General features: G+C 34.3%; 1 protein-coding gene across 2 annotated transcripts; it reads left to right on the top strand.

The window, feature by feature from the left end:
• The first annotated feature begins 3,502 nt into the window (after nucleotides 1–3,502).
• On the top strand, nucleotides 3,503–6,189 carry LOC115440980 (neuropeptide-like protein 33). 2 transcript variants are annotated; one of them, XR_005112622.1, is made up of 3 exons: nucleotides 3,503–3,584; nucleotides 4,983–5,087; nucleotides 5,798–6,189. XR_005112622.1 is itself a non-coding variant. In XM_037440419.1 (3 exons), exons 1-3 carry the CDS (start codon nucleotides 3,567–3,569, stop codon nucleotides 6,094–6,096), a joined length of 378 nt encoding a protein of 125 aa, XP_037296316.1. In that variant the 3' UTR covers nucleotides 6,097–6,189. The 2 variants fall into 2 exon arrangements, 1 of the variants encoding a protein (XP_037296316.1); XM_037440419.1 differs by having other exon boundaries at nucleotides 3,567–3,584; nucleotides 4,983–5,043.
• Nucleotides 6,190–13,206: the final 7,017 nt, after the last annotated feature.

Here is a 13,206-nt window from a genome sequence, read left to right as displayed (position 1 = left end):
TTTCAAAACCAGAAATCCATTTTCTCGTGCCTGCAGTTTTAAAATGTAGCCAATATTAAAATATTCTTGCAGTCAAATATAAGGTGTGAGAGAAATAAGAGGAACGCTTTGTACAAAGCGAGCGGCGGCTGGTGCCAACAAAATACAAAGGGAATGGTCCGGTAATGGTCGAACAACCGGATATTTTACGAGAAATAGTGCTAACTTAGTCATATTTCAAAGCACATCTTGCTCGTAGTTGCTACTTGCTATCAATTGTAAAATCTCTATTTTGAGCCATCTTACCAACTAAGAGGCTGCCGCGATGGCTTAGTTGTACTGCGTGCTCAATATAACACGGCTATGAGGTCGCGGGTTCCAATCCGGGTTTGGAAGTGATATAGGATTTTTTTGCATAGTATCAGTCCGGAGTCAGTAGCCGATATGGCAATAGGCTCGCCCTTTATCACGTCTTAGAACGGAACGCACATGCGAAAACTGGGTCCTCTGGTTTCAGCTCTGCCTACCTCTTCGGGGATAAAGCGTAATATATGTCTCTGTGCGTGTGTGCGTATGTATGTATGTATAAGAGGTACCCAACACTACTAAAAACTTATTTTAAATTCTTTTCCAAAGGTAGATAGATGGCAGAATTTTATGGGATATGACGAGGTAAGCAGGTTGCTAAAAAATATGTATTACATAGTACTTAATAGCTCCACACCTGCTAATTTTTACACGTTAAGTTTAATATGCCTCATTTAAAAATTTGGCTACGAAGATGTGACCGGGGATCAGTTGCGAAGTGTCCATTTAAACCGATTCCTGTCGGTTTCTCTTTCCCAATTTATGAAAAAACGAATTATCATCAGAACATCTGTATTAGTTTGAGGCCGACGGCCAGTATATTCTATATTTCCCCATCATCTGGAGGCAAACTTAACTCCAATATACGCATAGAGCCACTACATAAACTAGGACTAAAACACGGCGAGAAAAGGTAACCGAAGTACACCAAGAAGGTCATATATTATGTTAATGAACTGGTTTGTATGATCCAACCAGTACACAGTAATTATCTAATTACAGCACCGCTCGTATTATTTCGTTGATTTGGCATTATTTACGCGGCCCGACGAGCACTGAGGTTGCAATACGTTGAGCATCGCGGGTTGCAATATCAAATATCTGTTATTGTATGCAGGGATATTTTTACGGAATTGGGTACCGGGGTGCGAAAAACAGCCTACACCTGGAAATAAAATTTTTGGTCGTGTAAAAGAAATGGTCGCTCCTTCTTTCGACGTCCTTCTTTAGGGTGATCGACTTCCACCCCCTTGACCCTACGATTGGCTCACGCACCCTTGCAAGACTGGGTAAAGAGGGCCTAAACTGTAATTTTAAACTCAATGTTAAGTCAAAATATAAATCCAAATATATTTTTGCTTGAGCCAAATATAATGCGAGAATTATTAACAAAAATGAGTATAAATTGCTAAATTTGCTAATTCTGGCAATTAGCCCGATGATTATAAACGAATAAATATCGCGCAAAAATTTTAATTGTAGTATTCATGCAATAGTAATTATTGTATCTACGCATGTGTGATGAAATCATGAGGCGCATTTTGTATGGAAAAGATATTACGACGTAATTTATTTAATACATGAATCTAATATTAATGATAATAATTATGATTAGTATTCTATAGATTTTGTAATTTTCTTTTTTGCCTTTTAATGGGAAAAATACCTTTAAAAATATAAAAAATATTATTATTAATTTTACACTAAGGTATTATTTCAGGCACTAGCCTACTCCCTAATCTATATACATGTATTACACTAAATATGGCACTTAATGTCTAAAAAAATATCTAATTAATTTTTAAGAATTAACATTGTATGTATGTACTAAAAATCTTTTAGTAAAGCCAAAATCTTGGAAATATCGCCTAGTGAAGCCATTGTCCCTGACTATGATGAATAGTCTGAAACACGAATTTCCAGGCGATACGACGCTTATATAATATAGTTATACGTCTCTCTAACACAAAATCAGCTCTGACAATAAATATAATTTCATACATTAAATTTATACGTTAGAAACATACATAAAACTTAGATTTACGTTTGCATTTTTATGATAGTCCTATCTTGCAGGATAAATAGCGGCTATTTATATAAAGCCTTTTACCATATATTCATAGATATTTATGTACCTACTGTACTAAACTTGTTGGTAAGTTTAATATATTGTAATAACTCGCTTTTGCTCCGGCTGCGCACACGTAAGGAAGTTTTTAAATAATAAAAGTCCCGCTATATGTTTTCGCATGATGGAAAGTAGCCTATGTCCTTAGTAGTAGGGTATTAAACTATTTCTATACAAAATTTCACAGAAATCTCTTATCTAATCAGTAATTTTTAGGTTATCGCGTTCAGACAGACAGAGGAGGCGCGGGAATTTTTTTAAAACATTAGTCGTTGTAATAACAATGCAATAAACATCTTAGCCAGTGTAAATACTGGACATTATAAGACTTAACATCATGTGTTAGGTTGGCGAACGCAATGGAACACCAAGCAATATTTTGTAATTCAAGGATGGTGTTTCTACTGTTCATAGGCGGTCGTATCGCTTAGGTAAATGCAAGGTACATGAACCTATGCTTCCTTAAAGCATGGCAGGTTCATACTATGATCTCATCTACCCCACTTCTACATAACAATGAAATTCACGAATATACATATCTAGCATATCGCGTGTAGCAAAGACCTGGTTACCCACCTATCGAGAACTCCAATTACCACGAGGCGTGTATAATTATTCATTTACGTGTGATTATAGTTCTATCATGCTGAGAACAATAATTTTATTTTATCACCTTATTAGTAAATTGGTATGATATGAGTTGTAGATCGTAAGGTTCCAGCTTCGATGTTCAGACCGAAACCATTAGTTTTCGATTTAAAAATACATTGTTTTCTCAGAATTCAAAATTTTCCTTGACACTATGACCGGATCACCCTGAATTATATCATAGGATGGAAAGTAATGTTTTGAAAAATTGTCTGAGCGACTATTGTACCTCTACCTACTCCTTCGGAAAAAAGGAATACTCTTCCTTCTTGTCAAAGGAAAAATATGAATATAGTATAAAGATAAAGCTATAAACATAGCTACAAATGTAACATAATCTTTATTTTTATCCTATTCAATTAAGTAAGTATAATCCGAAAAAAGGACTAAACATGCGAAGTTGTGACCATAAACTAATTTCTATCACTTAAATGCCAAATTAAAAAAATAAACCCAACAAATAATTATCGGCTTCCTGCAAACCATCTGAATATATAAAATCTGCATACCCAGGAAAAACCGTCACGCATAGCCAATTCGCCAAATTAGGAATTGGAAAGAAATCCATTGTCCGATGCAAGGATGCTCGATGCAAATGACGCAACAGCGGCTTACAACATGCATTCCTTGACGGCTTCCCGGTCAGAACACGACCGGATGTCGGCTTTACAGTATAAATAGTTGCGTTAACTGAATATCGGCACACTTCGTCTGAAGAACAATCATGAAAGCCTACATCACTGTAAGTTTTTTTATATATTACAGCACAAATCGTTTTTTCAATGAAATATCTTATCGATTTTAAACTAATATGTTTATCAAATGATCTGGTTTTAAGAAAAAAGTGGCAATAATTATAGAGTTATTGTTTTTGATAATGGAATAAAATCCAATATAAATTTAAATGTTTTAAATGACGGTTTCTAGTTGTTAAAGCAACAGTAGCAAGCAGTAAAGTCTTTCGCAACAAGTTAATAGCGTCTACGCGATGCCTAAATCATAATTTTGTTTTAATTCACACTACATTAGAATTAGATAGTATAATAAGCCTAGTATATGCCATCATGCAGAAATTTACGCGCTATCGTATTGTTAACTCAATGCTTTTGATGAAATAATTTTGTATGAAAATTTTAACAGCGTCCCGTAAAGGTATATGGAACTAAAATATAGTGTGAACATTGCGCGCATATGCTTAGTAACGATAAACTTAAAATGTATGCGTGTCGGCAAGACTCATTTGTTTTTTTAACGCACATTCATTGTCAAACAACTATCAAAAAATGCGTAACTTATTCGGTAAAAATACTGTTCGTAAATTCCCTCTAGGGTTTGAGAAGGTCTATGTTTCACTACACCACCACTATTGCCAGATATAATTAATAATTAATCCAATATATTTTTGAAATTGCACTGTCCGTAATGTTATCTTAATAATTAGTTACAAAAGTTTGTCGACCTGTTATTGTATTTGATTAACGGTTCTATACTTATTTTACGAGTTTTTTCCGAGTTTTATCGTATTCTAATAAGTAAATAAAACATTACATGTACAAAATCACGGCCGATTCATATTAATTACACTTAGCACTTTTTTGATTTTTGATCAAAAACTCTTTTGAGGTTAAATAATTGTATGTTTTAAATATAAAATATTAACTAACATGGTGATTCGTTTTAACCAGATTTTGATATTGTTACGTCTCCTAATCCAATGCGAAATTGCATATCTTAAAATTGATTCATTATTAATTATGTTCTACTTATGGACTATAAATTTTCATTTAATTTTTTGTAACAGTATAATACTTAGAATAATTATCCTTGGTTGTGTTGTTTCATATAGCAGTACTTAATATGCTCTATATGCATGCTGCGTTTGTTGTTTAGAATGTCCTTTTAACTTATGTTTAGTATCTAAGTTTAAATTTATATAAGCTTGCTAAAAAAGAGAATTTAATTTGTAAACCAATAAAAAAAAGTTCCAGTGTATCAATTTATTTGCATCTCTAAATTAAATTATTCTTGTTAAAATAAGTCAAGTTCTACCCGGAACTTAAGATGTTTGTTTGGGATTGACGATGAAACCTATATTCCAGTCAATAAAAAATATTAAAATAAATTATAAATTATGTTCCAGCTGGCCTGCCTGTCGGCAGTACTTGCGCTTAGCCAGGCTAGCGGCATTGGCCTCGGCTACGGCGGCTTGGGTCTCGGCCAGGCTACGGGGGTGGTTACGGCTATGGTACGTACTAACCTTGAAATAATAGCTTCCAGTGGCGAAAGGTGGAATTTTCCGAAAGTGGACCCGAAAAACTTTATAGGTACTAATATGCTTTGAATATGGTTTTGCAAATCGTTCTGATCATAATTAGATTCTAATTTAATAGAAATTCTACATAAAGAGAAGCAAGCAGGAATCGGGTTATGTCTGTATTTTCGAGTATATCGCCTAATTTTGATTTGATAGTCCATTTCGATAGATAAATAACATTAATATAATTAATATCTTGACGTATTGTAAAACAAAGTTCCCCGCCGCGTCTGTCTGTCTGAACGTAACTAACTCTAGAACTACCAAACGAATACATACGGTTTTGACATTAATGCAGTTCATGATTGAAATTGACAACGATTGTTAAACATGTAAAAATAATATATAGATTTGTTTATTAGATTAATATACTAGCTTTCTGCTGGCAAGTCTACCCGCGTAAAAGTCCGACAAAGCAGAAAAATTGTAACCAACGTTTTAAAATAAATTAAAAATATCTTGAAAAAGAATAATTTTCTACGATACCCGATTTTCATCCAACAAAGCCTATATTCTGCTACAATCTGTGAAATCTCATCTGGGAAAAAGACATGAAAATGTATTTAATAGTTTTTCGTCATTCGTTAAATTATCTCTAGATTCATTTTTACCAATGTGATAATTATTTTAAAATAATCCAGGACTCGGCGGTGGTCATCTCCTGGCTCCAGCGATCTCAACCGCCAGCGTGGTGAAAGCCGCCCCGATCCCGGTCATTAGGACCGCTGCCGTAGCACCCATCATCACTGCTCCTGTCCTACGCACTGTACCAGTAAGCGTCGGCTACGGATACGGTGGCTATGGACATGGTGGCTACGGACACGGTGGCTACGGATTGGGTGGCTACGGACTTGGCTACGGACTGGGCGGCTACGGCAGGGGCTGGGGCGGTCTAGGCAGCTGGGGCGGTTGGGGATTGGGCGGCAAGCATTACGGCTGAACCAATAAAGACGAAGTGCATCTTTCTGTAAAACCAAATTGATTGTCCTTCGATTGGCTCATGCACCGTAATAAAATGTATTCACACGTCTAATATTGTCGTTTCAATTTGAGTCATTCAAATCAGTCAGTGTCAGTCAAATGCTATCGTATGATGGCATCTCAGACGGTCTCCGCAAAGAAATATATTAACCTGCATCAAACTAACCTGCTTTACTTTATACAACACTACAAAACTAATATTGGCATAAAAAATAATACAATACTAAAAACACTATTAATAAATAAAACTCAACTAAAAATATAATTATGTTAAAGCACTGTTTTCATGACTTCAGAATATAAGGGTAAAGTTTGAACCAAATGAAACGGATGTCATCTAAGCATTTTCCGCAATTACCTCGGAAAACTTTTCGATTCCATTTACTTTGCGGTGAAAACAAGTTTAGACCACGCTGTTTTCTTGCTGAACCTAGTTTACAAGTCTCTGAGAAATGCAATATTTTTCTCTAATTATCCTGATACTGGAAGTAAACAAATATTTCAAGGATTTTACGATTTAGATAGGTTAGAAACATTTGTAATGCAAAGCAATTGGCTCAATGATATAGCGTGCTTGAGCTTTGAACCTATTAGAAAAAGTGTTAAAAGTTTTTGAATAAAAAAAAAATGCGTTTCGCGGATTAGAATTCATTTCAGTTATTGCAATAAGTTCATTGCGATATAAATCCATGCATCTAATAATACTGACCTACATAATCCTAGCAACCATCAAGATGTCCGATTTATATTACTTTGAGATTTTGATCAGACCATCTGAGGCCGAGGACAAGATGTCTTTAGCATTAACCCTAACTTTATGTAGGTGCAAGAATATAGCGAATTATAGTTAGCATATGTCAATAATATTTTTCATTTTTACCACACACATCATACATTTATTCCCGAAGGGGTATGTAGAAGCGCAACCACGGCACCCACTTTTAGCCAAACGTGTTCCGTCCCATGATGTGATAGGGGGCGAGCCTATCGCCATATCAGGCACAAATTCTAAGCTCCGGGCTAATACTGAGCAGAAAAATTCAAATATCACTTAGCCCGACCCAGGATTCGAACCCAGGACCCCAGAGCGCTGCCGTCCCAATACTGCCGTTTCATTTTTACCAACGTTAAAGATTTATAGAAAGACATCTAGGCAACGGCTTCACGTCCAGTTACTTTAACATGCCAAATAAAAAAATATAATGATCAAATAACATAACAACAGCATATCAGAAACAGTTGATGTCTAGTTGGAAACTTCAAAATTAGTTTAGGCCAAAGGCTGACGAGTTGCGAAACTATTAAACTTGGTAGTAAATTACCTGCAAGTTTAATGTTCAGCGTGAATCAGTTAATGTGCGGCTATGATAGCCCTACGAGACTCGGTAAGACTGAAACTATAGGTTTTAATAATTAATTAGCTTTTGCTCACTTCTTTGGCAGCATGAAATGATTTTCCAGTATAATTATCCCGGGGTAGAAAGTACCTTATGCCATTTTCAGGGTATCAAAATCTTCATATCAAATTTCATCAAAATTTGTTGAGTTGTTTTTGAGTTTATCGCGTTAAGACAGACAGACAAATGCAACGGTGGACTTTGTTGTATAATATATTTGTAGAACTTTTTAAAAGCAACAATTCCATTATACATGTATAACTTTAACCGTTAACGCAGTACACATAACGAAAGCTGTCAAAAGGGATAAATATTTCCCGATTTTGCTACATTTTTCATTGATGCTCCGCTTCAATTTATCATAACGTAATATTATATCGCCTTTAGCCTTCCTCGATAAAAGATACAAAAATTCGTAATAAACCAATTTTATTTTAATGTCGAATATTGAAAATAAACAAAAAGAATCATAAAATTATTCCATTTCCTATTACAAAGTACAGAAGCTAAACATTGCGATACTTAGTGATACATTTTTTCAACCTCTACAAAGATCACAGGAAACAAGCTCAAAACTCAATAAGAAGCGGTGCACGTAATTGGCTCGAGCTGTATCATTTGTACCATCTCACTACTAAATGGAATTATGAAGCCGGTGTCGACGTCTCGCGGATTCGCATCCACAAATAGATCGGAAAGAGACGCGCTTGTAGGCATATTTGAATAAATTTATATCTACTACTTAAAACACACACAACAACAAGAATTCAAAATGTCTACAATTTTATGAAGCCGATGACTATTGAGAAATAAGGAAGACTTCATTTAATCGTCAGCGTATTACAATTGTGATCTATAATTAAGAAGAAATCTTAATTTCATCACGGCATGCTGCAGTTCATAGTAGACCTAGTCACTCACAAAATAACCATCTGTTTAGCAAGAATAAGGAGAAGTAATAACAAGGCTCCCAATATCATTAAGTCTAAAAAGCGCCATAAATTACTATACACGCCGGTTTTCTGTAACAATGGTACCGCCCCGGTCAAGTTCATAAATACCAAAACACGACACAAATTGACAACTGAATTTATCATGTAAACAATTTCGCATCCCAATGAACGTGTAAACAAGTTATAATAAATTGTATTGACATTACAAACATATGAGGTTAATTAAAATTGACACTTTCGTTTATAAATTAATTATGTATCAAATAATATTATTTTATTTGTTACAAATAATTTCGCTTGTTTCAATATAATTTATGATACGGTGCGACCGAATGGATGGCAGTACTCGACAGTAAATATTACTTCGAGTCATAAGTGCATGTGCTCTGTGCACATTGTTTTGAGGTTAGAGCGTTTTCGTCTTACGGCCTGTTTTAATACCTCAATCTTAGTCTTCATTCCGATTCCGAGAATAAACCAATCAAAATAATTCATTTATAAGCATGTCAAAATTCATTCTGATTGGTCCATTTTTGAGATAGAAGCCAGCGATTGAGGTCGTTTATTGAAATTGGCGATTAGTCATTTTATATCAGTGATTCTCTTTCTATGTCATATTATAAATTTGATTCTTGAATGTCGTTTTTAAATTTGTATTTTCTTATAATTCAAATCGGAACACAACAAAGCTTGCAAACGACTGCTTAGCGACAGAAAAAGACATTGCGGTTGTAATTGATACCTAAGCAGTCAGGGTCTCGTGTACGAATAACCTATCTAGAGAATGTATCAGAAACTCAATATAATCTTTGTATAACTGACCGGGAAAATAAAAAACCTGCTTTGGTGGCGCCACTATTGCTTTTTCCTTTTAAGAATAACATTTTTAAAACAATAAATTATTTCTATATTTCACCGCAACATGGCAAGGTTTTATATTTTCATGGTCAAGTTCTAACTATATGTCATCCACACGCTAAAATCCTTCCCGTAAATAAATACTAGACAAATTATTTGTATTTTAGGCTAATGAACACGAACCTCAATTAATGCAAGTAATTTTGGCATTTACATTTGCAAATGATATGCTAATAACTATCATTAACAACGCATGTTTCAGTATATTGTAGTCGAATATTGACTTAATCGATGGAAACCTGTGCCAATTATGTCTACAGTATATGGATAGTAACATCACTATTATGTTCCAGCACAGTATATACTGCTATATAGCTGGCATTGGCCTCTTCTACTACTGAAAGGGTTTTAATTCATCATTATAAAAAATAAAATAAAAATGCTTTATTCATCACGTAGGCGAACATAGTTGCACTTATGATAAGTCAAGGTACATGAGAATATTCAATTATTACTTAATTAGATTAGCTTATATAAACAAAGACAATAAAATAAATGAAAAATATACTTAGTAAACAAAGAAGCCAGCTCGGGCTGGCAGGGAAGAAGAAATAAAATTATGTATGTATGTATTTTTAAATAAGCAATAAGGGAGAAACGCGTCGCGATCCTCACCGGTGAGGACAATAAAAGCCCTAACCTAGCTAACCTACCAGCCTTTCACTAACTACCTAAGCGATGACTACCCGAAGAAGAAAGGCAGAAAGAAACTCCGGGCTTTATTTTTGTCATCAATTGTCTATTCATTTATAATATTGTTATTAAATATATATATATTTTATTAATAAGTCTTTTCTATACAAAGTCTGATTAATTATATAAGCTAATACACGCACATCACCGTAAAATTGCGGAGAAAATCCACATAAAAGTATTTAGCAATAACTAAAAACTAACGGAAAAAAACAATAATACTAAAAAATTATAAAAACTATGAAACAGTCAGTGTACAGCGTGCATACGCCTACATTTACAAACATAATATTTTCATTTCATATTTTGTCGCAGATCTTGGTCAATATAATTAAGATTATAAATTTTAAGGCTGGTGCAACAAAATGATCGGTCGGTCGTCTATTATACATTGATAATTCAATGAGTCAATATAAAATAAAATATGTCACATAAATTTAAAACTGTTACCCAGTATAATGTCAAAATTGTAGAAAGGTACACATGAGACGTTTATGTAGTTAATTTATAATATTGGCGTTAACATAGGGTTGGACAGGGTGTGCAGGACTGTTTTTCCAAACCGTCTGATCATCGAGGTAATCCTTTACATTATAATACCCCTTTGACATTAATTCGCGCTTAACATGACACTTAAATTTGTAGCCGGGCAGATTGGTTATTTCAAGAGGGATTTTATTATAGAATTTGATACAATTCGCTAGATAAGATTTATTTGTTTTACAGAGCCGAAAATTTGGAACAACTAGTTTATTCTTATTTCTAGTGTTCAAACAGTGCAAGTCACTGTTTTTCATAAAAGTACCTAGGTTCTTACGGACATACATAATATTTTGAAAAATGTATTCAGCTGGCAAAGTCAGTACATTCACCTCCTTAAACAGTTCTCTAAGGGAATCGCGAGACCGAAGGTTATAAATTGCACGAATCGCTCTTTTCTGTAAAATAAAAATGGTCTGCAGATCTACTGCAGTACCCCACAGAAGAATGCAATAAGACATAATGCTGTGGAAGTAAGCGAAATATACTAACCTTGCCGTAGCCACATCAGTTAAATATCTGATCTTCCTAATAGCAAAGACTGCAGAACTCAATTTACTCGAAATTCTTTGAATGTGGGGTCCCCATTGTAATTTCCTATCGATAGAAACCCCAAGGAAGACTGTAGAGGGTACTAATTCTAGTTTATTCCCGTCTAAATCAATATCAGTTCCATTAATCTTGTTCAGTAACGAGAATCGAACACATTTAGTTTTTGCTGCATTTAATAGAAGATTATTGGCAGAAAACCAGTCAGAAATCAATTTAAATACTTTATTTGGCTCTACAAAATTTCCTTCCCTTCTATTTAGTTTAAATATTAGTGAAGTGTCGTCAGCGAATAATACAACTTCAGCCATTTTGTTAATAATGTACGGTAGATCATTAATATAAACTAAAAACAGAAATGGTCCCAAAATTGAACCCTGGGGACCCCAATCCCAACTGTGGACCCTGCAGAGGAAACGTTGTTGATAAAAACTTTTGTTTCCGACCCGATAAATATGAAGATATTAGTTTAAGCCCCACTCCCCCTGATGCCGTAATAGTGGAGCTTTAAAATGAGGGTTCCATGATCAACGCAATCGAACGCCTTGGAAAGATCACAAAATACCCCTAAAGCATCCTGCGATCCCTCCCAGGCATCCAACACAGCTTTAACTAATGCACGTCCTGCATCTTGCGTGGACCTACCCTTTGTAAAACCGAATTGCCTGTCATGTAGAATCTCATTTTTATTAAAGAACACCAGCATTTGATTAAGCATTAACTTTTCGAATATTTTACTTAAAGTTGGTAAAATAGAAATAGGCCTATAATTGGAGGGGGGTGTTGGAGCAACCAGTTTTAAAAATTGGTACTACTTTACTTATCTTCATAAGATCAGGGAATATGCCGTCTCTTATGCAGCAATTAAAAATATCAGAAAGGATTGGGGCGATGCTAACTATCACTGACTGCAACGCTTTAACAGACAAACCCCAAAGATCTTCAGTACTCTTCATGTTTAAGCTCCTGAATACTTTTATAACATCATAATGAGTAACACATTCAAATTCGAAATTTGGAATTGATAAATCTAAATATTGTTTTAAGAATGACTCAGCTGCCTCTGGTGAGGATGGCAGACATTTTGTCGTCTCAAATGGTATGGTATTGAAAAACTTTTCGAAGTAATTAGCCACAGAATTATTGTCTGAAACTAGTTCGTCATTAATGTTTAATACAATCTTGTCATTACACTTAGTTTTGCCAGTTTCAGTATTAATTATTCTCCAAGTTGTTTTAATTTTATTATCCGATTTTTTTATATTTCTACTAATATAAGCAGCTTTGGCATACCTACATACACTTTTAAAAATTTTAGAGTATGTTCTTACATAATTAGTAAATTTGACATCAGGTGTAAAGGACCTTCTGTCATATAATTCGTATAGAACATCTCTACTACGCCTAATACCTTTGGTTGCCCAAGCACTGAAAGATATTTTATTTTTTAGTGTTACTGATTTTACACTACATGTTTTATTGAATACATTTGTCACACTATTTAATAATGTTTCAAACATATTATTTGGGTTGTCCGAGTCGCAAGTCAGCATAGGTAGCACGGAATTAAGTTTTGTGCTAAATTTCTGCAAATTACGTAGGGATAGTGGTCTAAATTTAATAATGTTTTTACTTCTTTGTTTTACACAATTAAGTTTGACCATTTGACAAGTATGGTCTGAGCGAACACCGCTTAATAATTCTTTATAGTCAATTTTAAAATTTGAGATAACATTATCAATACACGTGGCCGAAGTTGTAGTTAGTCTAGTTGGCTCGAGAAAGTGACAGTTAAGATTAAATGATTGGAGCAAAGTCAAAAATATACTTTTGGCTGTTGTATCTATCAGTAAATCTATATTAAAGTCTCCGCAGACTAAAATCTTACTATGCATCTTAAGTTTTTTTAGAATATCCTCCATTTTAGAGATAAAAGCTAATATGTTGGATGAAGGAGGCCTATATACACACAATATGATATAATCACTAGTCTCTGCACATGAGACCTCACACACTCGT

This window comes from Manduca sexta, chromosome 19 (assembly GCF_014839805.1).
Source record: "Manduca sexta isolate Smith_Timp_Sample1 chromosome 19, JHU_Msex_v1.0, whole genome shotgun sequence".
Taxonomy (NCBI): Eukaryota; Metazoa; Arthropoda; class Insecta; order Lepidoptera; family Sphingidae; genus Manduca; species Manduca sexta.
The sequence above is the reverse complement of the archived record's forward strand: the minus strand, read 5'-3'. Positions and strand labels throughout refer to the sequence as shown.

Bases quoted from the DNA above. Each gene is read 5' to 3' on its own strand.
- LOC115440980 (XM_037440419.1), top strand. The intron at 5,044-5,797 runs GCGGCTTGGGTC...AAAATAATCCAG, and splicing joins CGGCATTGGCCTCGGCTACG to GACTCGGCGGTGGTCATCTC.